Raw genomic sequence first — 27,975 nt, forward strand, 5'->3', positions numbered from 1 at the left:
CTGAACGCAGTGGAAATACTGAATCACAGTGGCAGCCCTGAGACAAATATACATTAAATCTGCCGTAACTGGCAGCCTCCACTGAGCCACACTTTGCTCTTTATAGAAAAATATGCTGTAGATTAGCACTAAGATAACATACTCCTATTTCATACTTATTTTATAATAAAGCCTGAAGGCTCAAATCGGGAATAAACCCTAGTTACGTTATATTCTGTGCAAAAATAACACAGTGTACTCTTGTCCTGTCCGTCTGTCTCATTGGGGTGAGATGGAAAGGCAACTAATGAATGTGATATTAAGGAGAATGGGAAGGACGGGGTAAGAGTAACACTAAATTTTTGGTGATTTAAACAGGTGATATGCACAACTATGTAATGACAAATACATAAAGCTATCAACTATACATTTTCATGTTCTTTTTGTATGATTTTTGCATTGAAGTGAGGAAACTTTTCAACACGAGGGTATTTTTCTCCTCTGTGCGCAACAGCGTCTCAGATTGAGGTAATCTGGGATAGTTTAAAAACTAAACTCCTACAGTTTGCTGTAGGAATGAGTATGAAGAGGACCTTTAGGCAGGCTCTGAGGAGAAAGAGTTAGTGGAGTGTTAAAAGCAGTTGGTTTACACCCAGCTGTCTGCTACCCTCTACACCCGGCCTCGCTTCCTCCACCCCGCTCCAGCAAGGAGGGATAACGGAGTAGCAAACAGTTACTTAGGAATACCTCTTGAAGAAACGAAACGGCCAGTTTAAAAAATAAAAACAATTCTTTCTTTGGAAAAAAAAAAACAAAAGCATTTAGGTATTGCTTATTTATTCTTTTCTGCTGCTGGCGTAGTGCTGTGGCCCCGTGGGGAGGCCCCCAGGCGTGTCACAGAAACTGGAACTGAAGGACCCTGCTCAGGGCTCAGGGAGACAAAACCGGAGAAGCTGCAAAATAGTTGGCAGCAGTTCCGCTGGGGAAGGGTGGGGACACAACAGCGTGGCAGTATCTTCAGATGAAAACTGAGATTATTTTTTTTAATTTGAGTTTTACTCCTTGTTGTAATAAATCAAATGGACTTACTTCCTCCATGGCAATATATTTAAGTAGACAAGAACAGAGTACTATTTGAAGGTGGGGAGATAGAAAGCTGGTTAAAAAATAATATTCAGGGAACCGGCTTTTGACAATTCAGCAAGATTTTATGTTTATTGACATTTAAGGTATGATTTACAGAACTAAATTATTCATACGTCAATTAGTGTATCAAGAATAAAATGACCAAGTGAAAGACATCTTATAAACAGAAAGGTGGGAAGATGCTTGATTTTTCCAAGGACTTTGTATGATCTCCTGCTTTTCCCCGGTTGAATCCACCTTACCGGCGCCTGGTCTGGGGATGAAGGTCCCAGTCCCTCTGAGGCCCTGCTCACACAGATGCACCTCCTTCGCCCAGGGGCCCGGCTGCCCGCAGTTCAGCTCCTGGCAAAATAAGCTGTGCCCGTTCAGCACTGCTAATTAACAGTTTGTTGGGAGCAGCCTTGCCATCAGACTCTCTCACCAGACTCCACACGTGCAGGATTGCTCAGGAAAACGCGGTTAGCTTTCTCACTGCTTTTTTGCAGAGCTCCAGCACCGAAGCCTCACGTCCAGGCTGGAGTGTAAATGGAGTTCTCAGTCTTCCCGGAGGGATTAGAGACTACTGTGCGCATCCCGGCTACCTCATATGCTTTGCAGCTGATGGCAGCCTTCCAACATGTGGAAAGTTGTCTCTCGAAAAAAAACCCAAAGGCATCAAAATGAATGTTTCTTCCTGGTAAAACCTTTCCAAGCTTCCCTTCATGGGATGGGCATTAGAAAAGTGGGATTTTTGCATCATCAATGGATTTATTATCTTTTATTCATGATGCCTGAAGAAGGTCCCTTTTTGTTCTATAAACTTTACAATAAACATCTGCCAAAAGCAGAAACGTCTGATAGCATTCCTTTGTTAATTTACCCTGTCAAGCACACATTGCCTGGGATAATACATGCCCGTAGTATCCTATTAGTCTCATTGCAACAGGCTGTCTTTGGGAAAACACATCACCATGTCTCCAGCCGAGTCTAGCAGGATGCTGAGGCTCATGCTTTTTGCGATGCTGCTGTAAGATAGATCAGTTGTGGATGGATCCAAGTTTCTCATCTCACTCCCTTCGTGGACACTTTTAATGGTTTTATTAGACATAGCTTCCCGTGATACAACTGTGCTGATTTCCTCATCTTTTCAGTAAGTTTATCAATTCATCTGCTATGTGTGTGACCTGGTGGGGAAAGGTGGTCTTGCGTCTGACCTTGCGTTTACCTCATCCATCTATAGCAAAGTATACCTAGGTACTTATATGAAGGAAAAGCATGGGAAAATCAACACTGGCCAACTTTTTGCCAACGAATTTAAAATGTCTTGCAAAAGTTGCTCTGTAATATTCTCAGCTTCTGCACAAGACTGACATTGTCTTGGTGCTGGGTTAGTATTTTCAGCTACTGTATCAAAATCCTTTACTTTCTGCCTTGATAAAAAGCAAGCAGTAAGAAAGCATCATTTTGCCACAACTGGATGAAGGAAAAGCAGGTGAGGAATCAAAAGCAGAACTAACCTTGATTGTATAGGAAACATATGTATTTGCCATTAAAAGTAATTTAACTAATGGACTGGCTCAAAACTTAGTGGAAGCTGCTCTATCCTTCACCTTGCCCTTACCACATCTCACTCCAGCCATTATCTATGTGGCAAACACAGCGTAAAAGGGATGTCAGAAATTAATTAAAAAAAAAAATATCTGCTGGGACAGTGGATTTTAAAAGCAAATGTCTATCATTAATCTAACACTTGACACGAGCCTCACATTACTTGCTAAGTGTCAGAAGGCTGGTTTCCATTCTCACTAAACCAGGGAGTGGGACAGGTCACCCTCAGCAGAGAGCAGCGCTGGAGCTCACAGCTGTTGGGTGGAAGGACATTTTCCCCCTCTACCCGACACATAAACACCGGGAGGAGGGAGGGCAGGGCTGCTCCAGGTTCATAGTCAGGCAGGAAAAGGTCCGGGCCCATGGCAGCTACCAAAAAGGCATCAGGAACAACGAAACTTGGCCAGATCGCCCCTTTCGAGTTAAGCCACAAATTGAACTCTAGTGGCAGCAAGTCTGAATTATCTAACCTCAGCAACATTGCTCAGGGGTGAAGTCAGACAAAACAAAGGCTTTAACAGACCCTGAAGGACAAGAATTTTAATTATATTCACACAGAGAACACGTAACATGTTTTTTAAAGCAGGTTGTTGCCTTACACGTGCTGGTCCAGGCCTATTTACTATAGAGATAAGAGAAACAGCTGTTCTCCCTGCTCCAGGACTGCAACTGTTTGAAGCTGCTGCTTGAGCTGCTTCACATTGCACCAGCCACGCAGGGGACCGCTTGCTCTGGGCAACTGCATCAAGCGTGGGCTTGTTTCTATGTAACTGTACGAAATATTGCTGAAACTTGGAGTCTGGCCCTGAGAGGAACTGGGAAGCCCTCAGCTGCGCACCTTTGTGCAAAGGTCATCTGAGACCTCGCTTTTTTACCCCCAGCTCTTGTCAGTTTACAGCCCCTCATGTTCCTTAGGACTTTCATGGAAAAGCCGGTTGCACCTCAGCAGACCCAAACCAGGACAGCACAACCGGCCCCGAGTGTGGCGCTGCACCCCGGGGACATGGGGACAACCTGAGCTCCGGCATGGGTTTGATTTCAGCTCCACGGCCAGGACTCGACAGCTGGAGACAGACTTTATACAAGGGCGTGTAGCAATAGGACAAGGGGCAGTGGCTTCAAACTGGAAGAGGGGAGATTTAGATGAGGTATCAGGAAGAAATTCTCTACTGTTGAGGGTGGTGAGGCACTGTGACAGGTTGCCTGGGGAAGCTGCTCCATCCCTGGAGGTGTTCAAGGCCAGGCTGGATGGGGCTTTGAGCAGCCTGGTCTAGTGGGAGGTGTCCCTGCCCACGGCAGGGGGGTGGGAACTGGATGATCTTTGAGGTCCCTTCCGACGCAAACCATTCCACGACTCCATGACTTGTGCGGGCAGCGACAGCCCGGGCACCTGCTCCCCTGCCGCCAGGCCCGGGCGGGCGGGACGGCTGGGGACAGCCCCGAGCACCGCCGGGACACCCTGCGGTTCCACACGCCCCGCCTCGGCGGAGTCCCAGGTGCCCGGGGCCCGGTGTCGGTGCGCGGTGGCCGGGCCGGCGGGGCGGGGGCGGGGTGGGGGCGGGCGGTGCCGCTCGCCCAAGCCCAGCCCCTCGCCGGGGCCCGCCTCGGCTCGGCGGCGCCGGCCGCTCCCGCTCCCCCCCCGGCCCCGGCCCGGCCCGGGCTCTTTGTCGGCGGGTGGCGGCGGGGGGCCGCAGCGCCATGTCCTCCCCCAAGAACGGCTTCTACCGGCAGGAGATCACCAAGACCCTCTGGGAAGTGCGGGACCGCTACCGGGACCTGCAGCCCGTGGGGTCCGGCGCTTACGGAGCCGTCTGGTGAGCGGGGCGAGGCGGGGCGGCCGCGGGAGGGGGCGGCCGGGGCTGGGGGGACGCTGCCCGCCCCGTCCCGGCCCCCTCTCCCCGTCTTCCCTGCCAACTTTTCCCGGTTGTTGCGCCCGGCCCGGCCCGGGGGCGGAGGGGGGCGGCCCCGCTGCCCACCTGGCCGCCCCCGCGGAGCCGGGCTGTGCCGCCGGGGGGGGGCCGGCCCGCCGCCACACGCGTAGCTTCGTCCCCGCAGCGAGCGGAGCCCGGGGGGAGCCCGGTCCCTCCCAGCCCTGCCCTACCCGGCCCCCGGAGCGGCAGCGTCCCCGGAACGCGGGGTGTTGGCCCTCGGGATGGGACGCCAAGTGTTGGTGCTGGTTTGGGGATTATTTTTTTTGGTTTTTCCTTTTTTTTTTTTTTTTTTTCCCTTTCCCTTTCCTTCCTCCCCAGATGTTCCTCTTTAAAGCTTTTGAAAATTGGCTGCTTTTCATCACGAGGCCTTTTAAACGACTGGAACTGCCGGCGAGGTGTTTTGGGGAGGTGGTCTCCTGCCCTGTCCCAGGGTGGCCACGCTGGCACCCGGCAGGTCTCAGGATGCTGCGGTCCGGCTTCGGTCCTCACTCACCAAACTCTTCTTTTTCCCTTAAAGCTCAGCCGTTGATGGAAGAAGTGGCACCAAGGTGGCCATTAAGAAATTGTACCGCCCATTCCAGTCCGAACTGTTTGCCAAACGAGCCTACCGAGAGCTGCGCCTCCTGAAACACATGAAGCACGAAAACGTGAGTTGGGTCGCTAGCAGATTTCCCCCCGAGGCCCCAGTTTACACACCTTAAAAACTGGAAGAAAATTTTGCAGGGTTGGACGAGGCAGATGTGTGGCTGCGTGGAATTTGGGAGGCTTTGGGCAAGACCTGCATGTCTGTCTTTTGTCTGTCAGTCCTTTATCCACAAACATCAGTTCGCACAAGCTAGAATATCCTATGGGAAACACCACTTCATTTCCATGTAGGAAAGGTTGGGTGGGGAAGGTTAGGACTGTGGTGGAATTAGTGCTCAGAGCTAATGAGAGAGATTGAGGACCAGAAATTATGAACTCCATCACTGCATTCCTGTGAGACGCAGGAGAGCGCAGAGCGTGGGTCTGTCCCTGCGTGTCTTGGGTGCCAGCATCTTTCTTCTCAACTTCCATGAAGATGGCTATGGTACGCATGCGTATCTTTGGGGAGAAGGTAGGGTTTTTCGTTTTTTTTTTTCATTCATGAAGCATTTGAAAGTTTTACGTTGGTACTAATGTGAAACGGGAAAAGTTCGTGAATGACTAAATAAATTGCTTTGTTGGGAAGCAGAGAATAGATACAGGCTCTGCACAGATTCCCACGTAACGTGGATGGACAGCCATAGAACAAAGTGTTGAAAGTGTCATTGAGGTAAAGATGCTTAGTCCCAATAGTGCTTAGTGGTTTAAGAAAAAAAATAAAGGAGGAGAGATTTGTGTGGAAGCAGTTATTGTGGAATCAAAGCACGGCCTCCAGGTGAGAAGGGTCCCAGGGTGGGCTTGGAGGATCACAGTAGTGGCTTTAAATGCGGTTCGTTGTGAATGTATGGGGGGAAAAAAGAAGAGTTCGGAGGGAGTTGTTAAAATGATGCATAAGGGTCTGGTTTAAAATGTTAACAACGTGGGAGATTAGAGCATAGCTCCATTCAGATGGCCTTCAAGGAAAGCTGAGAGATCAAAAGTGAGGATAAGAGAAACTGGTAATAACAATATCCAGTTATTGCCATTTAACGTTATGGTATTAACATTGTGAGTACCAACAGTATCCAGGTTCATTTTGAAGAATGATCTGTGGGATGTCCTGACTGTCCAGGAAAAAACGGACCTTTTCGTAGGCTTAAGAACCCGTGTACCTGCTAACATTTCAGTCTGAATCTTTTAACACATTTGATCACTTTACTTGATTCCTTTGGAGTAACTGCTTCATAACCACTGCTGTATATGTTAAAGAGTTAACGTTTGCAGGGAACTTGTGTGTCATGCATGGGTTTTCATACTCGCAGCATTTTCTTTACTGAACATTTGGGAGCAGAGCAGCTCGTGCAGTTGCCAAGCTCTTAACTGTGTCCAGAATTTTGAGATTATTTTTCTTCCATTTCCCAGAATAATCTGTTGGGTAGCGTTTTCCACTCCTGGTGTATGCTCTTCAGGATAATGCTCTGGAACCCCTCCACGGCCTTATTTGATAATTAAAGAGTCTAGAAGATAATGCTCACTGGAGAACGTGAGCACAATCTGTAAAAGTTAAAAATCAATATATATGAAGGAAGAGAATAATTTACAGTCTTAGGAAACAGTTTGGGCCACAGAAAGAAGAATCTGGTCTATGTACTAATGAGAAGTTTTGCCATGAATTATGGCATCTACTCATTAGAGAACAAAGACTGAATAAATGGTCCTGCAGGGATTTGAGGGCACTGCGGAGGCAGAAGGTGACTACTCCACCCGTCCGTGATGAGGCTGAGGTGGCAGTACAGCCCATCGAGAGAATTTCCATCCACCTTCCCAGCCTCACACCCTCCTGTCGGTCGTTTTGCCCGCAGTGAATTAGGAATAGCAACAATGCCTTTTAGGATTTCTAGTCCCTGTGCTGATCTCAGGATACTCATTTAGCCACTCCACCCATCCAAAATTAAACCAGCATCACTACTCGTCAGGATTTTCAGACCCCTCTTTGATCCACCACCATTCTGTCAAAGAGCCTCTTTTTTTGCATGTTTCTACCAAGGGATGGATTTACAGGCAGACAGGTCCCTTCCCATTCACATCAGCAGTCCCCGGTGTGCTGTGCACACCTTTACTGGTACGTACAGCAGTGGCAGGACACCTGCCCGTTCTCTGTCCTTACCATCGTGGCTTCCATGAGTCTGGCTATGGAGTTTTGAACGGGCCCCACTCACGTGGGTGCGTATTTCCCTATAACAGGAATTAGTAGAATAGAACAGTGATTGAAGTATCTTTCCTGATTATTCTGTTAACTAATACGTTATAGTATACTTCTACAAAATAGCAGTTATCTTTCTGGCTGTACTATAAATACAACTACTATTAAAAAAATCAATAAAACTTAAGTAATTGTTTCAAAGACCGCAATAAAATACTGATGCCAGCGTGCTCTCTGTCTTGGGTGTTGGTAATCTAAGTATGTAGAGGAGTTGGTGTGTGATAGCTGGTCTAACATACTGCCACTATGGATTAGGTTTGGGATATTGTTGACACGTTGCGCTAATCTGCCAGAACTAATCTTCATCTTACTTTTTTCCTACTTCAGGATATAAACCATTTTAAGGTTTTGTTTATTTAATGGTTAAAATTGCATCCAGTTTGCTCTTCTGATCTGTTTTTCTTTTAAAATGACTTCTGTAATCATGATGCATTTGATGTTGGATTACATGCCGAGTGTGATGTTTTGTTTGTTTTACTGTGATTACCTCTCGATGGACCATCTCTGCTGTTCATAGCTTTCGGGGAAGTGTTAAGCATGTAGCAATACATTATCATAGTTTATTTAGCCTTATGCTATGTTCAGAATGATGGAAGAAATTGTAATGGTCTGACACATCGTGTTAAAAATAGCATCTCTGATGCTCCATTAAGGTAGCAGAAGATACCATTAAACCCGTGCCACAGTGATATAATTCATCAGCACGTCACGCTTCAGTGAAGAAAACGTAGGAAAACTGCTTAATACCCTGGATGACCTCTATTATAGACCCTTTGAGGAATATGCTAATCTTCTTAATGTGGAAGGGTTGAAGGATGACCGGCAGTCCTGTAAAAACAAATGTAGGAGTCATCCTACTGAATTTTACTGGAATTGTATTTTACCTTGTAAGGAAGCTAACTCATGGGTCAATTTGCTTATCTATTTAGATGTTTTCAGGAGGAGGCAACTCTGGTTGCTGGCATGACCATCTTCCATTATATCTGCTAGACCTTTGTTCTCTCTAATGGCTCTCAAACGGGACATTACTTAAGTGGAGTGAGGAATATTCCGATATAAACCACGCAAACTTGGTAGCATGGGACTTCTCATCAACCCTTTGCAAACAAAACCAGAGGACAAATGGTGCTGAGCACCACAGGGCAGAGGCTGTGTGTGAAGACAAGAGCAGGCTGTTAGGAGATAAATCACAAATCACCGTCTTTAATGGCATTCTTATCCTTTTCCTTTTTTTTTTTTTTTTTTTGGTAGCCCTTTTAATTTGAGAGGATCTGGGGTGTTGTACAAACTATCATAAGCTACTTCTACTGCCTAAGCAGCAGTCTAACCCAGATCAATTCCTCAGACATTGCCAAAAAGAAAAGTTAGTTTCCAGTGCGATAAGCTGCCGGATTGCTCTGTAGCTGCATAAACAGCTATTCTGGCACTAGAGGGGGAATGGTGTGAAAATGAGGAATAAAAACAGCTAAGGCAGAATGAAGAAAGCACTTGTTTTGGTAGTTGGGGTTTTTTTCTTCATTTATTCATGCTAGCTTGAAGTATTCATCCCACCACAGCCTTAGCAGCTCTTGATTATTTCTTTGGCATCTGCTGCATCTTGTATAGAAGAGGAGTGTTTACCTACTGTTTTTTTCAGTAGTGCTGCTTTTGTTCCCTGTTTTTTTCCATTTTGAGCTCAGTTAAAATGAAGACCCTTAGAGCTATCTATTATGTCTCTGACTTAAAACCTAAAGCAGTGAAAATATGGTCAGCGTGGTGCGTGTGTGTGTGTACATACGTGTATACCTATTTATACATACAAGCACACAAGAGAATTCTGATGCAGTTGTACCAGCTTAAATTCTGGATGTGTTTCTGGCATAAAATTTTTGGCAAATGCCCGTTAAACGTTTCTTGGGTCACTTAATATTCTACAGATGTTTTTTCTTCCTGGAAACCCTTGTATGTAAGAGGCAACTGCAGTATTTGTTTAAAGGTACTCTGTATCATGAGTGGAAATTATTCTCTCGTGTATTCCCACATCTGAAGACCAGTGTGTTCTGTGTTATGAGAACCATGTAGCTTTTTTCCCCCTTTGGAAAGAACGCCGGTTTCAACAAACACCAAATTGTCTGTCTGTCTACAGTTACATTTCTCAGGATGATGCAGGCCTTCTCTTCTAGGTTGGCTAATATTTAATTCTGTCGACTTCTTTATTTTGAAAAGATGTTGGGCTTTTTATTTATACCTACACAGTGTCAACCAAGGGAGGAGTTTGTTCCAGAGAAAATAATGGGGCACTCTGTGTTCCTGACTGAGACAATCTTAAAACCATCATCTTTTGCAGTTTTGACGTGAGCATTGGAAGAGCAGCAGCCTCTGCAGTGTACAAAATCCGTCCCAGAAGGGAGCTGTAGATGAGCGATGCCTTTACAAATGAAAGCATGCTCACTGTTTTAGAAGAGGTTTCCCACAGTGAGTCCTGCAGGAATGCACCAGCTGAAAATTCACATCCTTTGGGTACACAAGTGCCAGTAAATTCCAATTCAGGAATTCTGGTTGGTGATGGCAAATCTCCTTATGAAGGCAAAAATACAGTTGTAACTGGATAGTTTATTGCTGTTAAAAGATTGTAGTGGAGAAACACTTCTGGCTGCTTTTCCGCGGTCTGAAAGCTTAGCGCAGCTAGGGAGCTAACAGGACACCACAGTCACTTATTTTGGTACTCAAAAGCCAATAAGTCAACATAGTGGTGTCGTTTGTCACTTCTGCTTATTTTCACAAACCTGTGTAATAGGTATGTGTTTTACCTAGGCTAGGCTTCAGCCACTTTATTGAGCCATTTATTCACACCCCGACCTTGGGTACTAATAAAGCAGACTGGTTAGCCTCGTCCAGTAAAGGAAAATAAGGAAGACAGCACTGTAAGCCAAACTTTCTCTTTGGATTGCCATCCAATCCAGAGATGAAGGTGTTTCGGTCCACAGGATTTGGATCTGTCTGGAGTTACCTGTGGGTCCTTTGAATGAAGAGTGTGGTGATGCTCGTGGGTACAGTTTGGGCCTGCCGGTGTGCTGAGTGGCAGGAGAAAAGGAAAGGGGCTCCCTGTCCGTCAGCAGGCATCCCTCCTGTCACGTAGTGGTCATCGGTGAGGAAGAAAGGTGACTGTGGTGCAAGTCTTGTGTGTGGATAGTTACAATTTTAAAAATACTGAGACTTCCTAGTGTGGTGAAAGGATGCAGGTGCCCTGTGATGTGGAACAGCGCAGGAACGTGACGTTGAAGCTAACCCTGCAGAAAATCTAATGCAGCGTAATATGTAGTTCAGTGCACCCCAGCAGGGATATCCCTTAAAAAAATGTACTTTCGTTTGTAGCCTGAGTGCCAAAGCCGCTCAACTTCACTGTGTTTTCATGCGTAACATCCGCAAGAGAAAGCAGCACTTACTGTATAAGAGACATAACCTACCTTACTTATTAATTTATACAAGATCCGAGTCTTCTGTTGGTGTGCTGCTGCTTACATCAGAAACTTTCCTTTACAGAAATGCAGTGGAACAGCCCTTGAATAAAAGTAACCCAGTACGTGAAAGTGCGGGGGAGGATGGAGATGAGGAGCTCCACTGCTGGAATAAAGTTTGGAAAAGGAGGCAGCTGAGAAGGGAAGGGCAGAAACCACGTCACCAATGAAAAGCTGTTAGTTATTTGTTCACAGTAGTTAAAGTTAGTCAGGGTGCTCAGTATCAATGTCTTCTGGGGAGGGATAACAGGGAAAAGAAGGGCTGGAGATGCTGTCACCCACCCCCCAGTGGCTTCGTAGGGAAGAGGCACAATCAACAAATTAAATACGTTGAGGAAAAGCATAACCATGGAAAACAAGTTAGACCAGCAGACGGATAGTTTTGCTGTTACTGTGGTTTTGCTTTGGAGGAAGATGGGAGAGAGACACAGTATCACACTCACTCCTCGAGCCCTGAGCAAGGAAGGTACCGCAGTGGAGGCTGCAGAAATCCATGTTGCTTTTCAGTCAGGTGGATGGTAGGAAAAAGAGGTGCATTCTTTGGGGGCTAATTGCCTTTTGGCAGAGTTAATGGGGGGAAAAAAAATGAGACCCTGAAAGGCCAGTGCTGCTGCTGGTTTTCGTAGATGCTTTTCGTTGCCATTGCAGAGTGTACTGGGTTCATTCCTCAGCTGTGCTTCCATCTCTGGTAGCATCAGTCAGTGTGTCGAATTAACACCAAAAACAGAGCTACGGAAGGTTTCACAGATACCCCCGTTACATTTTGTGGAGGCCACACTGTGAAAAATAAATGATTCTTGTAACTCTTTTACGGTGGCTTACTTTTGTGCTGGGACATTATCTTTAAGTATCATAAAGTATTTTTTACAAATACTGTATTTAATTGAGAGCATTTTAGACAGACACAGGATTTTCCATGATATTACGGAGAAGGGAGTTTCCTATACTTTGCCTAGTTCTTTTCCTGAAGAAATAGCAGGAGTTGTGTCTTCCTCAGAGGATTTATTTTATTCTGTACCTCCTCGTGCTTAACATATCTGCAGAAACATGTGACCTAAATGGAAATTCTAGTGACTCTGTTCCAGGCCAGGAAAATCATCCCAAAGCACAGCTATTAAATAAAGATCACTGAGGAGAAGGTGATCTTTATCTTTGATCTTTATGAAGGCTTTTATTTTTGTATTGATTAACTATTAGTGTGCCTTACCACTTTGGACCCTAAAATGTATTTCAGGATTTTTGGAAAGCTAAAGGAAGAAGAAAAAGAAGTGTTGTGAAATCCTTGGTATGTTAAAAAGAGTTTTCTGGTTTATTATTTACGGTTCCCGTCAATGGGAGCTGTGGGTTGGTCTCAGTGGTATTCCTCACCCCAGAGGATTTGCAGCAATGGTAAGTTTGTCTCCATCAGTTCACAGCCTCACCTCAGGAGTCACAGATATTGTATATCAGGCAGCATTAAGTAACGACTGGGAACCCTGGTTACTTGAATGGAGAAGCAATAAAATGTTAGTGGACTCCATTAAGTGTGTTTTTGGGCTGGTGTGCTCTTTATGGAAACGTGTTCTTCACGCTCCTGCATTTCACAGCGGGTGCCTGGTAACGCCTCGGCTCATGGAGGGATGCAGTACAGCCGCCACACTGTTTCATCCTTCTTTTCGTGGTAGTGCCCCTGTGTCTTCACTGCTATATTCAGATGTGATGGGGTTTATTTTCTTACATGTCTTGCTTAGGTAAATGAAGGCATGGAAATAGCTCCCTGAGAAGAACAAGCAGGACTTCTGAAAAAGTGGGGCTTAATAGGGAAAGAAGTGCATATTGGATAAAGCTTACTGTTAAAATGTTAACGTCCTTTCTTTTAATACTGAAATCTTTGGAGAGCACACAACTTTTCTGGCTGTGTATGCTCTGTGTGTGTACACACGCTGCCTTAGGAAATGCCCGTAGAGCTGCATTATGCTCCATTGTTGTCACGGACATCTTCCTAATTCCTTTCTCCTCCCTTTCTCTGCCTGCCTCCACAGAGAAATGGAAAACCTTATGTAAAACTGTAATGCAAAAAAAATAATAAAAAAAAAATCTTGCTATAAAGTTAGCACTGAAGGTATTACTTCAAATAATAACCATATCCTCTGTGGGTTTAATTACTGTTTTATGGTAGTTATATTATTGTTATTTAATTAGTTTCATATAACAGTCTTCAGCAAAATATTATTAGTGATTTTTTTCAAAGATACATGTGGCTACAAAGAAAGAGAGTTGTAATTTTCTGTCTTCGTCTTTATTAGTTTTCCTGTCTTGTTCATCTTTGTGACATTTTGATAATATCCAGGCTGACTGTAGTAGTTCCCCTGAATGTGGAAAAGATAAAAATAAGTGCAGTAAGGATTTCATCACAGTTGGAGATTTTTATTTAAAGCTTTAAATTACGGAAGTTGTCTTTTTTTTTGCTTGCATTTGTTTTCCTGCATTTCTGCTCTTGCGTCTCTTTCAAGCATTTTTTTAAAAGACCTCTGTTTTGTGGAGCAATTTAGACATAGCAGTAATGTCCAAAATCCATCTTGATTGTTGTCAAAGTGTATTTTCCAGTCCTCCTTTTAGTACTTTGCAATGTAATATGCCGTTACCCCTGGTGTCTTTCTTGGCAGTTTCTAATTTTATACGGTTTTAGTTTGATATATAATCTTATGTCCTTAAACTGCACGGCCGGAGAGATAGGTCTGAACAAGGTTCTAAAGGCTATTAGTCTTCTAACTTGCTTTCCAGTGAACCCCCGCACACCCCTATCGATGAGGCAGCCTGCACCTGGGAGACACCACGAGCAGTCCAGGGCTTCGGAGGCTTCCTCTGGGCAGGCAGAAATTGTTGTGAATTAGTAGTAGAAGAGAAGCAACTCCAAAAGCCTCTGCTATTTAGGCACTACATGGGTTAAGCAGCATCCAAGCTGAGATCTGGCTTTAGGCAATTCCAGCTACATCTTTTGGAGTACCGAGTTCTGTATATTTAATTTTCTGGTGAGACAAGCACTGGCAGTGACCATAATGCACCTCCTCTGTTGGTATGATTCTGCTAGAAACCATACCAGTAGGAAAAAACTGTGGTGGGAAGTCTGTTTTATTAGATTGTTATTCCTCTGTTGAGTGATTGCTTTTGTTTGACAAAACGTACTCTTAAGGAGAACCTAAGGTATAAGCCATAGCAAAACATATTAAGGTCTTGATAATTTACTCTCTATAAAAACAGTTTAGTCCTAGTTTCTTCTTCGTACTCCCGATTGGATATTGTAGTTTATGTACCTAAATTACCCTGTTACTGAAATTAGAAGATGTTTAAAGTGTTCTTCATTGTCAGGCAGCAGGCCCAGCTAGGAGAATAGCACTTAAGACTGCTTCAGGTTATAAACCGATTTGTCTGGTTTATTTTTTGACACTTCAGTGGTTCGAGTTAATAGATACTCTTTCCTCTTACGTAAAACTGTTAGCCTCTGAACTTTTTGTTCAAGTAAATACATTTTTTTACTTTTTATCACAGGGTCAAACAGCCCTCAGAGTTATAAAATTTTACACGTAACAAATCCTGGTGTTGCTAGGCACTACTTTAGGTATTCTTTCTGCTGTCTTTATGCCTGTCTCACTGTGGAAATATTTTTGATTATATTTTTTCACTTATTATGCAGTTCAGAATTTTTTGTGTTAAATCAGTATTAATCCATGTTTGCTTTTTTTTTCTCTCCCTTATTTTTAGGTCATTGGAATATTGGATGTGTTCACACCAGATGTAACACTGGAGAAGTTTAATGACTTGTAAGTTCCGAGTTGCTTGTGTTTGGGAGCAGGGTGTCGTTGTGTGTGCAGGAGGAAGGGCTGTTGTTTTTTTAAATGGAGAATTCCAAAATTGTTGCTTCATGGATTTTTTCTGAGTTTCATCTTAATATAACTCTTAATGCGCAACTTCAGAATTGGTAGGCTGAGGTTTTCAGATCATCATTAGAACCAGTTACCTATCTTATAAGGTGTGTACTTCTTTCAGCCCTTAGTAAAAGGCAATTTGGTGGATTCCCTAATCCACCTTTCAAGTACTGATTCCGTTCCCTAAGGCCAAGGTTGTCCAAATGATAGGACAATTCTTAACCTAAATAGGCTGAAATTCATGCCTGCTACATGAAACATCTCCAGTGCGATCCATCCTAATTCGAGGATTAATTCAAAACTGCTGATGCTGCTGAATTTTAGTTGGTTATCTGCGCTGTGGTTTGTTGTACTCCCTGATTGGTTTCTGAGTCCAGTGGTCTAAACAGCACAGATACAGATCGTTCCTAGCACCAGGCACGTACATCTCCCTCACCTTTCGGCAGCATCTCAGACACAAGATATTTAGCAAGTCTGTTGTTTTGCTTGTTGACCTTTGCTTGTTGCAACTGACCCTGCTGCAATTCTTGTGAATTAGAGTCACTAGAGAAACAGTGGTCAGAAGTCCTGGTGGGCTTAGTGTAGATTTCATGTTGCAGTCATAGACCTGTTCTTGATTTCATCTAATGTAGCTATGTTTCAAAAACAAACTTGCATATTTATGTGTTAACAAAGAAAGCTATCTGATAGGAAAATGTAGAAAACAAAGTACAGAAAACATGGACTGTGTGTTCATGTTGATCGTGTGGGCCAAAAAGGATGTTGTCCATCTTGCCTATTGTGCTAGCATTTTATATCGCATATATAACAAACTACACATGTAGATGATTAGCATTCAAGCACTGTGTTTTAAATGGGACCCTAAAATCATCCTTCAAGTTTTGGAGGTGCAAGTCAAGTAGGGGGGATATTTTTATAAGTGAAACTGCATCGCATGGACCTATGGCAAAATTTACTTTCAAGACTTTGGGAAAGCTGTTAGAGATGAGCAGAGGTAGATGTGTGTACATTTAAAACAAAAGTGGAGAAACTGGTTTTGTGAACTAAAGGTCAAACGGGTCATTTGAGGGAGACTTTGTTTTTGCTGACTAGTCATGAGATGTTATCTGTGGCTTATTGTATAAAGATCAAATTCAAGCGGGTTTGCAGCTAGAAGCAGCAGAAGCAAGGTGGGTGGTTTCACCAGAGCCAGCCCCTAAAGGACCCGAGGTCTCGGCCAACATCTAGCTCTAGCACGCTCCTGCTCTACTTGCCACTCTGCTCTCCTGCTCCTCTATTCTACCAGTCAGTGTAACAGAGATTGAAGACAACGTCCCATTTCCTTTATGAAGGAATATTCAGCGTCCTTTCCCTGCTCATGCTTGTGTTGAACTTCCTTCAGTTTTAGAAGTTCAGCTGATTGAAATGGTGTACAAAATCAGAAATGCATAAATATTTACCAATTTAAGTCCTGCTCTATGAGCTGCTTTTCACTCCCTTCATCTGTATTCCTTGCATTGTCCATGCTTGTATCATACGCAATGTGCCAGAACAGGTTGCTGCTCCTCATTTTGTAAGAATTTTGGGGTTTAACTGTAACTTGCAAAGAACTTAAATGCTTTAGGCATCAAGTTTCCATTGAAGTGACTTATTAATCAGGTTCCCAACCTCCTCAGCTTGTTTTAGGACTCCAGTTGTCAATTGTAAATACATTTTTAATAATAAAAATAAGTTTGTGAAGTTTTAAGTAGTAGATGAAGTGTTAAAAGTGAGCCCATAGTGTTTGATCCCGTTGTTGGCTGTTCCAATGCTTATAAATGATTACTAAAGTTTGGATTTTCATACTCTAGATAGGAGTGGGTTTTCACTCTCTTGTATTTTGCTTGTTTCTCCACCCACCTAGACCTTTCTCTGACTCTAAAAGATTTGAATCACAGAATTGTAGGGTTGGAAGGGACCTCTGGAGATCATCTAGTCCAACCCCCCTGCCAGAGCAGGGTCACCTACAGCAGGTTGCACAGGAAGGCGTCCGGGCGGGTTTTGAATGTCACCAGAGAGGGAGACTCCACCACCTCTCTGTCTGTCAAATTGAAGTAATCAATTTGTAAACTTAGCAGATTGTACATATGTAAAAATACGCTTTTATTTGTCCTTTTCATCCTGTTCTTTACAGTGCTTAATGGTTATATATTGTTTTGAGCTTTGTCTATCCACATAAATCACAATCTGTGCAGAGCCTTGCGATTTCTACAGATGATGCCAGGTGAGGAAAATCCTAATGAATGCTTGAGGATCGCTACCAGTAGTAAAAGAAGTTCACAAGTAAAAGAATCAGATTTCTCTGATTCTCTTGCCCGACTTTTTCCTACCTCTGTTTTTTCTAGAACAGTCACTAAAACTTTTTGGTTTTTTCTTTTTTATGAGTCATTACATATATTAATGACCTCTGGGAAAATATAGTTAATAAGTCTGAGTGGGAGAACTTAATATGCTGTCAACAGTCAGGAACATCAACAAAGAAGTTAAACTCCATTTTTTAAGTCACTTGGTCTGTTGATGGGAAACACTTTGTATGTTATACTGGGGCAGAGATAAGCAGTGTCATTCTCTTCTCCATATTTGCTCTGTCCTCACATAGTTACAGAATTAAATGGTCATCTTTTCTATCCGAAGGATAGCAAATTTGTCTGTGAATGCTGGGACTGGGAGCCTGAGTCCTGATCCCTAAAGTCCTGGGAAAAAAAAATATTTGATATCTAGGAAATGTTAAAAATACTACCTATAACTCCTAGTGACTAAATCAGTGCCCTGTCACCCTCGTGACTTTATATTCAATTTCTATTTTGTTGATAGTTACAATTCTAATAGAATAAATGAAGTTTTCATACAGGTTTAGTAGTAGAAATCAGGAGAATTATAATTTGCATGTTTTAACCAGAGGAAACCCATTTAAGTCTAAATAATAAAATTTGTAGCTATGCAACAATGATCAAATTTAATTCTTCTCTTCGTGAAAATGCATCTGCTCCTCTTCATACGAAGAGGAAAACTGGTGACTTTATCCTCGGGAATAAAGTGGATGCCAGACATGACAGGCTCTGTCTTGTGTTCAGACCTGACTTTAAGGATAGACTCTGAAGGATGAGTTTACTACAAGCAACATGAAGAGCAGTTTTGGATCTTAAGTGAAGATTAGCCTTGAAATGCCAGCTTGGCATTCGCAAGCTTTCTGTTGCTGGTGTTCCTTGCCAGTTCTAAGTACTGAATATCCCAGTTTATGATGCCAGATGAAAATTAATGGAAGTTATTGTTGCCTCCTAATTTGATTGACTCTATTTCTGTTATGTCTGACCTGGGCTATTTGAATGAACCATCTAGGTGGTTTGGTTGCTGCAAGTTCAACGCTATGATCATGATTGTGAGATACATAGCATTGCGTGAATGTCCTCATTTTCTGTGTAGGTGTCTTTGAAATACCACGTGGCTCTTGGTTAGGTTCTTTCTAACTAGTTCAGAATCTGCACTCTTTTGATAACTAGCAACTTGCCCAACCCTGTATTGATTATGGAAATACCTCTTTATGACAAACAAAATAGATAAAACCAGAGAAACTTGGAAGGCAGCGGGATGATTATGGAATTGTTTGGTAAATTGAATGATCTGTAATTTAATATTGTCACTGAACTATAACATACAATTGTGTTTTAATTTATTTTTTCCTTTTTTTTTTTTTTTAAGCTACCTTGTCATGCCATTTATGGGAACAGACTTGAGTAAGATAATGAAGCATGAGAAACTAACTGAAGACCGAATCCAGTTCCTGGTATATCAGATGTTGAAAGGATTAAAGGTTTGCCACTTTTACTATTATTTTGATTTCACAATCTTTTTTTCCTAGTAAGTCATTATGGAGAGCTATAAAGACTTACCTTTTGATAGCAGGATAAAATTTATCTCGCCTTGTATAGTAAAAGTAATGACATTCTGCATAGGAGTTGTTTTGTGATGATAAATGTTATCTGGGTTTTTTTTTTGTGTGATGATTTTGTCCATGGCTTTTTTCAAGCAAAAAGAAGAGGTAGTCATTCAAGATGTATATAGTACATTGATCCAGGATGACCTTGGTTTCCTTATTTGCGTACACCAGAACGTCCCTGCTGTGATTTTTAGTTGCCTTGTCCAGTAGTTGATTGTGGTGCTGCTTTGCCACATCTCTTACTGTGGCTAGCTGGAGAGGCAGAGACCGAGAATGAAACCACTGTCGTGTTCTGAGGCAGGACTCCCATTGACTTGAGCCCTCAGCTATGTCACCAGCTTCAGATTTGCCTGACTTGAAAATTTTTCCATGTCTCACCAATACTGGTCTATACACTGTTGCTAAGGCACTCTGCACCCAACCTGCTCTAAGTGTATCTTTCTGTGCTCTTATGAAGACTTTTATATATGTGTGTGTGTTTGTGTGTGTTATGTGCATATATACATGATAGGAGGGGTGTGTGTGGATGTGTGTCTATATTTATACCATACCTATATGTATGGTACATATATAGGTATGGTGTATACATACTATACGTATAGGTATGGTATATATGTACCATGCTGATGTTAAACAGGACTGGCCTCAGTACTGACCCTAGGGGAGCACTGGTAGTGATGGGCCTCTACCTGGGCTTCCTGCCACTGATCACAACCTTTGATCCAGGCAGTTCAGCTAACGGACTCACTTAACTTTTACCTCACTGTCCATTAATGTAACTCATACTTCCTCTGTCTATGAGGGTGTTACGGGAGAGAGTTTCAAAAGCCTTACTAGAATCAAGCTAAGCAACACCGACAGTCCTCCCATCATTCACCAAGCCAGTCATCTTATCGTAGAAGGCTAACAGGTTAATCAGGCATGATTTTCTGCTTTGTAAATCCATGTTGACTGCTGTCAGGCTGCTCCTTGTCCTTGTTATGTTTGGAAATGGTTTCTAGAATTACTTGCTCATTACCTTCACAGGGAGTGAGGTGTAGCTGGCCGGCTTTTAGTTCCTTGATCCTCTTCCTCCTTGGCCTTTTTTGACACAAATGATATTTGCTTTCTTCCTATCATAAGGAACATCTCCTGATCACCATGACCTTTCACATGTTATTGACTGGCCTCACAATGACATTGAGTAACTTTCCTTAGCATTCATGAATGCATCCCCTCAGAGTCCAAGGACTTCTGTTTATCTAGTTTGTTTAAATGTTCCATAATCTGATCCTGCTCTGCCAAGGGTAAGTCTTCCTTGCTCCAGACTTTCCCAGTGGTCTCAGGGACCTAGGATTTGGCAAATATTACTGGTAAAGATGGGTACCTTGGCCTGATGCTCTGCCCCAGTCAGCAGTGGGCCTGCATTTTCAGAAAGAGTGTGGCCAGCAGGACTAGGGAAGTGATCGTCCCCCTGTACTCGGCACTGGTGAGGCCGCACCTCGAGTGCTGTGTTTGGTTTTGGGCCCCTCAATACAAGAAAGACACTGAGGTGCTGGAGTGTGTCCAAAGAAGGGCAACAAAGCTGGTGAAGGGTCTAGAGAACAAGTCTTATGAGAAACGGCTGAGGGAACTGGGGTTGTTTAGTTTGGAGAAAGAGAGGCTGAAGGGAGACTTTATCGCTCTCTACAACTACGTGAAAGGAGGTTGTAGAGACGTGGGGGTCGGTCTCTTCTCCCAAGGAACAGGCGACAGGACAAGAGGAAATGGTCTCAAGTTGTGCCAGGGGAGGTTTAGATTGGATATTAGGAGAAATTTCTTCACAGAAAGGGCTGTCCAACATTGGAACAGGCTGCCCAGGGAAGTGGTGGAGTCACCATCCCTGGAAGTATTTAAAAGGGGTGTAGATGCGGCACTTAAGGACATGGTTTGGTGGGACTTGGTGGTGTTAGGTTTACTGTTGGACTTGGTGATCTTAAAGGTCTTTTACAACCTAAATCACTTTATGATTCTATTCATCTCTCTTTTATCTCTTGGATTTATACTTCTGTGGACTGCAGAGCCAACAACTACAGCAAAACAACATAGGTTTGAATTTTACTGACTCTCACAAAGATGATTCTAAATGTATTAGCTGTCATATTCTTTATATGTTTTTCTTCCTCATCTTTCTGCTAAGTACTGCTTATTATTGCTACTGATTTTTTCTTCTATTTAGCTTTTAAAAAATGGACTGTGATTATTAAAGTTCTTATCTTACAACACAAAAAGAAGATACTCTTTAAGCTCCCTGTCCATCTATAACCTACCTTAATGTGGTGTGAAAATGCTTCTCAGTCTAGATTGGTACTGCAGTTCTTAAATTACAGTATCTGCTTTTTGGACATACACTACTGTTGATCATAAAAAGGCTATTACTTCTTTATTATTTTTTTCCTTTGGTGACACAATTCCAAGAGAACAAAAACCTTGACCAAGCTCTGCAGCTTTCAGCCAGGCTTTGCTGCATTGATGGCTGTTTAATTCCCTTTGCTGCTGTGGAGATGCACGTTGTAACAAGGCCGTGGAACTGCACTGTCCGAAATTGAATTTCATTCCTTGGCTGCTGCCTCCACTGTGCAATTTTGGTTTTACGGTCCTGTGCCTGCAACATACAACGTACGAGCAGACTTTGCTCTGCACTCATACGGCAATAAGCGCAGCTGGTGTGTTGGAAGGTGTGTTGCACAGGGCTGTGCTGGTGCAGTGGAAATCCAGAACTGGTTTTGATACAGGAAGGTCTGGCACGTCCATCAGGGTGCTGATTCTTCCAGAGCTATATTTGCATTGCCAAACACTATTAAAAATAAATAATATCCCAGGACAGCATGCTGTTCCTGGACAAGAACATCGGGAACAGCGTACCCAAGATTCTTCTGTCTCTCAGTACTTAACAGATACAGAAGGGCAAGTAAATTGTTTTACTCTCATCACAAAATTTAGTAAATATACTTTGTTGTTGAGTTCTGCATTATTAATTTCTCTTTGACCCTACCTCAGATTTTGTGGTGTTCATTTAGTAGATTTTCACTCACACAGCCTTTTACGTATGCAAAGTAATTATACTTTTTATTCTACAGTTGTGCATTTAAATCCTGTAAGTCCCATTTTACAAACACAGAAACTAAAGCCAGGTTTGGGGAAATTGGCTTTATTTAAACTAGAGGGAATTCACCTCCGATCTGGGCTTTGACTGACGTGCAGTTATCATTTCAGTTTTGTAGTTAGTTCCCTAATTACAAAGCCATGTACTAATAAGTGTTTTCTCAAGGACTGTATAAGCGTAGTGGTCTCTTTAGTTGCAGGTAACTGCCGGGGAAACAGGTTCCCAGCAGAGGTGTGCTATTCACCAGAGATGAAAAGCATCATTTGGGCTAATTTTACAGGCAAGCAATATACGAACTGTAAAAAAATTAGCTTGAGTGTAGTAGAAAGGATGAATAATGAATTTAATTCCAGTGAAATGGCTTAGAAACATATTTTGGTCCTAGTGGCCTAGATTGTCTCACAGAGGCCAACAGAGTGGAGTTTGTGGGCACCGAAGGTTGACACTGAAGTCTGTTGGATCAGTAAATGTGGAAGGCAAGCGGAGCAACTGTGCACGGTTGACACACATCTGAAGAAAACGGAGCTGGAATTAAAGAGGAGATATTGCGTTTGTGTGGCAAGGTCTGGTAGTGAGGGGCTACAGGGGTGGCTTCTGTGAGAAGGCACCAGGAGCTGCCCCAGGTCAGACACAGACAGTTCCAGCTGGCTCCCAAACGGGCCCACCGCTGGCTAAACTTCTGTGCCGCATTTAAGGAGGGGTAAAAAATGCTGCATAGCAACTGTGAGAGAGGAGTGAGACAATGTGAGAGAAACAACCCTGCAGACACCCAGGTCAGTAAGGAAGGAGGGGGAGGAGGTGCTCCAGGTGCCAGAGCAGAGATTCTCCTGCAACCCATGGAGAAGACCGTGGTGGTGCAGGTTGCCCCCCTGCAACCCATGGAGGACCACGTCAGAGCAGACATCCACACTGCAGCCCAGGGAGGACCCTGCGCCAGAGCATGTGGATGTGCCCTGAAGGAAGCTGCAGCCCATGGAGAGCCTGCACCGGAGCAGGTTCCTGGCAGGTTTTGTGGCAAGACCTGTGGCCCACGGGTGACCCACACTGGAGCAGGCTGCTCCTGAAGGACTGCATCCTGTGGAAAGGAGCCATCCTGGAGCAGTTCCTGAAGGACTGTAGCCCATGGGAAGGACCCCATGCCGGCGCAGGAGAAGAACGTGAGGAGGAAGAACAGCAGAGACGAGACAACACGTAATGAACCGACCACCAGTTCCCACTCCCTGTCCCTCTGTGCTGCTGTGGGTAGAAGAGTCAGGAGTGAAGTTGAGCCTGGGAGAAAGGGATGGGTGGGGAGAAGGTAATTTTAGTTTTGGTTTTTGTTTCTAACTATACTATTATGATATTAATTGGCAATAAATTAAATTGATCTTTTCCCAGTCAAGTCTGCTTTGCCCATGATGGTAATTGGTAAGTGATTTCCCTGTCCTTGTGTTGACCCATGAGCTTTACCATTGTATTTTCTCTCCCTGTGTCCTGCTGAGGAGAGGGAAGGAGAGAGCAGCTCGGTGGGCACCCAGTGGCCAGCCAAGGTCAACCCACCACAGGGGAAAAGCGCAGGAAGTTCTTGATGTAAGCTGCTATTCCCAGAATTTTATAAAAACGAGGGCAGTTCTCATTCCAGTTACAAGGCAACCAGCAGGGATGCTGAGATAGCCTTAGTTAATTGGCATTTCTGGTCTCTGTAGCTGTGTTAGATCTTCGATAAGAAGTAGTTCGCCTGAATATTTTGTCTCTTCCCCCACATTCTTGAAGAGCACATCTGTACTTGCTTTAAAATTAACATCAGGAAATAAGATGTTATTCAGCTACTAGACTCTGATGTTTTGTCATTTCCTATTGCACAGGAAATATTTGGGAACAGTCTTTACTGTATCTGTTCCATTAAATTTTGGATTTTTCTTGAACCAATTCATCCAGCTGCAATACTACGCCTAGTTGGAAATATCTTTAAGACATTCTTGCAGCACTGTCTGTGCTAGGAAGTGGGTTAAGCTGAAAGCAGTGTTGCTTGCCACAGAGAAAAAAGAAAATGGGTCAGCAATTTGTTCCTCCTTTTACAGATATCAGTAATTTAGCTGTTTAAGAAAGGGTGTGCCAAGTTTTGCATGAAAATCTTGTACTTTTTAAGGTCTACTGTATCTGGATTAAACACAGCCCACCTGTGTTTACTTAGATTGCTTTTTGGTGGGGCAGGGGGAGCAAAGCATACACTTAGCTAGTGCTCAGTTGAAGCATTATAAGGGAAAATAATTGCAACACCTGGGAAGGAGGAATATGCTGCTCTGTAGGTCTTTGTTGTAAAACTCTTTCAGCTTCCCAAGCTAACCTCTCATTTTTGTAATGCATGTCATTTTTTTGCATCTTTTATCTTCGATGGACTCCACTTTGGTGTGTTTTTTGGTGTTAAAGATGTTGCCTGCAATATGCATTTTTCCTTTGTGTAAAGTACATAAGCACATTATGGCATCTATATTTATGGCTGGTCCAAGGGAAGAAGGCTGTTCATCATTTTTGTCACATTACGTACTTCTATTGTAACAACCTGTTCACATGTGACCGTTAAATGCATGTATAAAAAACTCTGCACGAGTGACGTATTGTGAAGGAATAAGAGAGATTTTTGCTAAGACCCCAAGTCAGTTCCTTTCAGGCTTTCTTTCTACGTTCTACCCATAGAATGGTTCTGGACTGGTTTTATACCAAAATGCTCAACATCACAGAATCACGGAATGGTAGGGGTTGGAAGAGACTTTCAGAGATCATCTAGTCCACCCCCCCTGCAGAGCAGGGTCACCTACAGCAGGTTGCACAGGAACGCGTCCAGGCGGGTTTTGAATGTCTCCAGAGACGGAGACTCCACCACCTCTCTGGGCAGCCTGTTCCAGTGCTCTGCCACCCTCAAAGTAAAGAAGTTCCTCCTCGTGTTTAGGTGGAACTTCCTATGTTCAAGTTTGTGCCCATTACCTCTTGTCCTGTTGCTGGGCACCACTGAAGAGAGTCTGGCCCCATCCTCCTGACACCCACCCTTTAAGTATTTATTGCATTGATGAGGTTCTCCAGGCTGAACAGACACAGGTCTCTCCACCTTTCCTCATAAGAGAAGTGCGCCAGTCCCTTAACCATCTTTGTAGCCCTCCACTGGACTCTTTCCAGTAGGTCCCTGACATCCTTGAACTGGGGAGCCCAGAACTGGACACAGTGCTCCAGATGTGGCCTCACCAGGGCAGAGTAGAGGGTGGGAGGATGACCTCCCTCGACCTGCTGGTCAAACATGTTTGATTTAAAAGATATATTTAAATTGAGGTCAGTGGAAAGTTCATACTGAGTTCAGGAAGATGCATTATCAAGCCCTCAGATCTTTGCTTTGTCAGTTGGTTTATGTTCTTGCCATTTTACTGTCGTCTTTCTATAGAGAATGAAATATTCATTTCTCATGTCACAAGGTGAGCTTTGTAATTTATAAGAATTTAACTTCATCTGTGGTAGGAAAAAACCAACGTGATTTGACACAGCTTAAAAACAATGACATGCGTCTCTTTTGTCTATTTCCTAGTCAGGCCTTAGTCTGGCATTAAATTTTATTTAAGTATGAGCTTGCAACTTGGAAGGGCTTTCATCAATTTTTTTTGTTTGACAGGAAAGCTGTGTATTGTCAAAGAGTACAGAAGGCAAGCTGAACGTAAATGTTTTTGTGTAGGTGGGAAGGGGCTGGAGCTTCCAGCGCTTTCAGTTTTGGGTCCTTCTTCTGCAGGAGTGCCAGCTGGGTTTGCGTTCCCGGGGGCCTGGGGAGGTGGGTGGCAGCCCTGTTTCTTTATTCCTTCAGTATTTGAGAAAGGGCAGATAGCTCTCATGCCGTACAAACACCTGTTCAAGCTTCTTTTGCCATACTCATGGTAATATTTACCTGCTCCAGTTCTCTCCTTTTGTTATCTCTACTTACTGACTTTTGTTCGTATCTATGTTGTTCTTTCTGCATCTCTGCTTTCCCTTCCCCCTCTCACCCTTTTCCTCTTAAGTTTTTCCTTCCCCGCCAAGTCACTCCTCATTTTCATTTTGCGTGCTGCCTAGAATACTTTCTCCTGAGTCTTTTCTTATTCCCTTTTGATTAGCTTTTTATTTTGTGTAGAGATTGCATATACAGTCAAGAATGCTTAGAATTTAGACAACTGTTGGATAGCTTCCTAGCGCAATCCGAAGCTTGCATTCAAGGATTTATGCGTGCTACCAAAAATTGTCTGTAGGATAATGCACAGAGCTCCTGTGCTCCAAGGCACTTTGCTCACTTTAACAGGGTTCTTGAATCAAATATTGTTCAGGTGAAGTGGTAATAACATTGTGAAGGATATGCCTGCTCTGGTCTGGATGGTTTTGCCATGTTAAGGGTGAAAAATCTGTCAATAAATGGACAATTTAGTGAGGAGAGTCAGTAAGAATAAGATCCCGTTTCAGAAGGTTATTGAACTGAAATGGAAAATTTTCTGAACAAAGACTGGTGTAATTCCAGTGCTGCTACCTGCCAGGAGATAATAAAATGCAGTTAAAAAAATACTGCTATTGTTAAAGAAATACAGCAGCACAGCGCCAGTATTTCATCTTACAGAGAGGCTGTTGTGTACATTAGCACCAGGAATAAGTGCTATTTCGTGTAATCTCAGTAGTGTTGTATTAAGAGGAGTGTTTAGAAAATATGGGAGTTCTCCCCAAAGTGTTAACATGATTTTGGTGCGGTGAACACTCATAAAACCTTCAGTGGGGTGAGAACACCAGCAAAACCATGCTCTTCCCCCCACATAGATGAGATTTACTTTAACTAAAGCTCCCAAAGGTGCAGTCCTTTTAATTCACATTTCTACATGCCACATTCTGAGGTGCAGAAATTCCTGGGTCTGCCGGTTATTTCCTTACTATCTACAGTCATACCAGCAAAAATAGCCTATAGAATATTTTGAGCATCTGCCCTGGAAAATTAGGAGGCTTCAGTGAGAAGACATTGCAATGATTTAGAATGGAAGTAGTCATTGTGATTCCCTTGATCAAGATGGCTATTGGCAGAAGTCGTCAGCTTTTTCCTCTTTTGTTGGGGGCCTAACATTTATTTCTCCACATACGAATGACAAAATTCCTCTTTTTTTCATCTGGTTCCTCCCATCCCAATCCACTTCATGCCCATCCGTGACAGAAACAACGTTTAGTAGTTTGCTTGCTGTGGCGGTTTTACAGCCCACATTCTGGGGAGGAGCCCTGCGCCCTCAGCCCCTTGTGTCTGCCCCAGGAAATCCTGTGAAGCACTTCGGCGTTTCCTAGGGCTGATGTTAAACCTTGCCTAATCTGCAAGTAACGTGCAGCAGGAACCGGTCTACCACAGCTTCCAGGTCCTGCATGAGCTGGGGCATGGCAATCAGCAGTGCGCCTGTGCCGCAGCAAAGCCCTACCACGATCTAGGCTGGATTGGGGAATTGGCGAAGTTGTAGCCATGGGGTTAAAAGAACTGATTCTTTACTTTTTTTTTTTTCCCCTCCCCTTGTCTGTTCAGAACCTACGTGACCACATCTGGAGCGCTGTGTTAGGTGTACGAGAGGAAAAAGTAAACGTCAGAGATTTTGGGTTTTGTTCAGTCGCTGCTTTAAAAACTCGGTGCCTTAAATCCAGATCTCGTGCTGCTTATGATGTATGGGTTTTGTTTAAGTTCAGAAAGCTAAGTCTGAAATGTGCATTGGACCTGTCTGAAGAAGTTGGCTTTGATCTGTAGCTTGGTTTTCTTTTCCCCGGTCCCCTCATCAGGTGGACCGTGAGGATTCCTCTGCAGAGGGGCTGTTGCATTTACAAGGTTAATTGCTCATCTTCATGGCTGCTGGGGAAGAGGACAATGGTTACTGGGGCTATGGCTGGTTGGCAGTCATCCTGCAAAGTTCAGTGCTTCTGTGCATCTCCGTGACACCACCCTGACTGTCCCTGGTTGGTCTTTCCTGGCTCTGACAGCTGGTT

At 43.6% G+C, this 27,975-nt stretch overlaps 1 protein-coding gene across 4 annotated transcripts in view; it reads left to right on the forward strand.

Annotated features, from left to right (window-relative positions):
- Window positions 1–4,201: 4,201 nt before the first annotated feature.
- Window positions 4,202–27,975, forward strand: part of MAPK12 (mitogen-activated protein kinase 12) — a 40,285-nt gene continuing 16,511 nt past the window's right edge. Inside the window, exons 1-4 of one of the 4 annotated variants that reach the window (XM_063323332.1) lie at window positions 4,202–4,526; window positions 5,166–5,290; window positions 14,748–14,806; window positions 18,629–18,740. In XM_063323332.1, the coding sequence (XP_063179402.1) occupies window positions 5,276–5,290; window positions 14,748–14,806; window positions 18,629–18,740 (186 nt within the window). In that variant the 5' untranslated portion in view covers window positions 4,202–4,526; window positions 5,166–5,275. Of the gene's footprint in view, window positions 4,527–4,637; window positions 4,883–4,905; window positions 5,039–5,160; window positions 5,291–14,747; window positions 14,807–18,628; window positions 18,741–27,975 lie in introns of those variants that run through there. The other 3 variants (XM_063323330.1, XM_063323333.1, XM_063323331.1) reach the window with 3 other exon arrangements.

The sequence above is a fragment of the Chroicocephalus ridibundus genome, chromosome 1 (genome assembly GCF_963924245.1).
Source record: "Chroicocephalus ridibundus chromosome 1, bChrRid1.1, whole genome shotgun sequence".
NCBI lineage: Eukaryota > Metazoa > Chordata > Aves > Charadriiformes > Laridae > Chroicocephalus > Chroicocephalus ridibundus.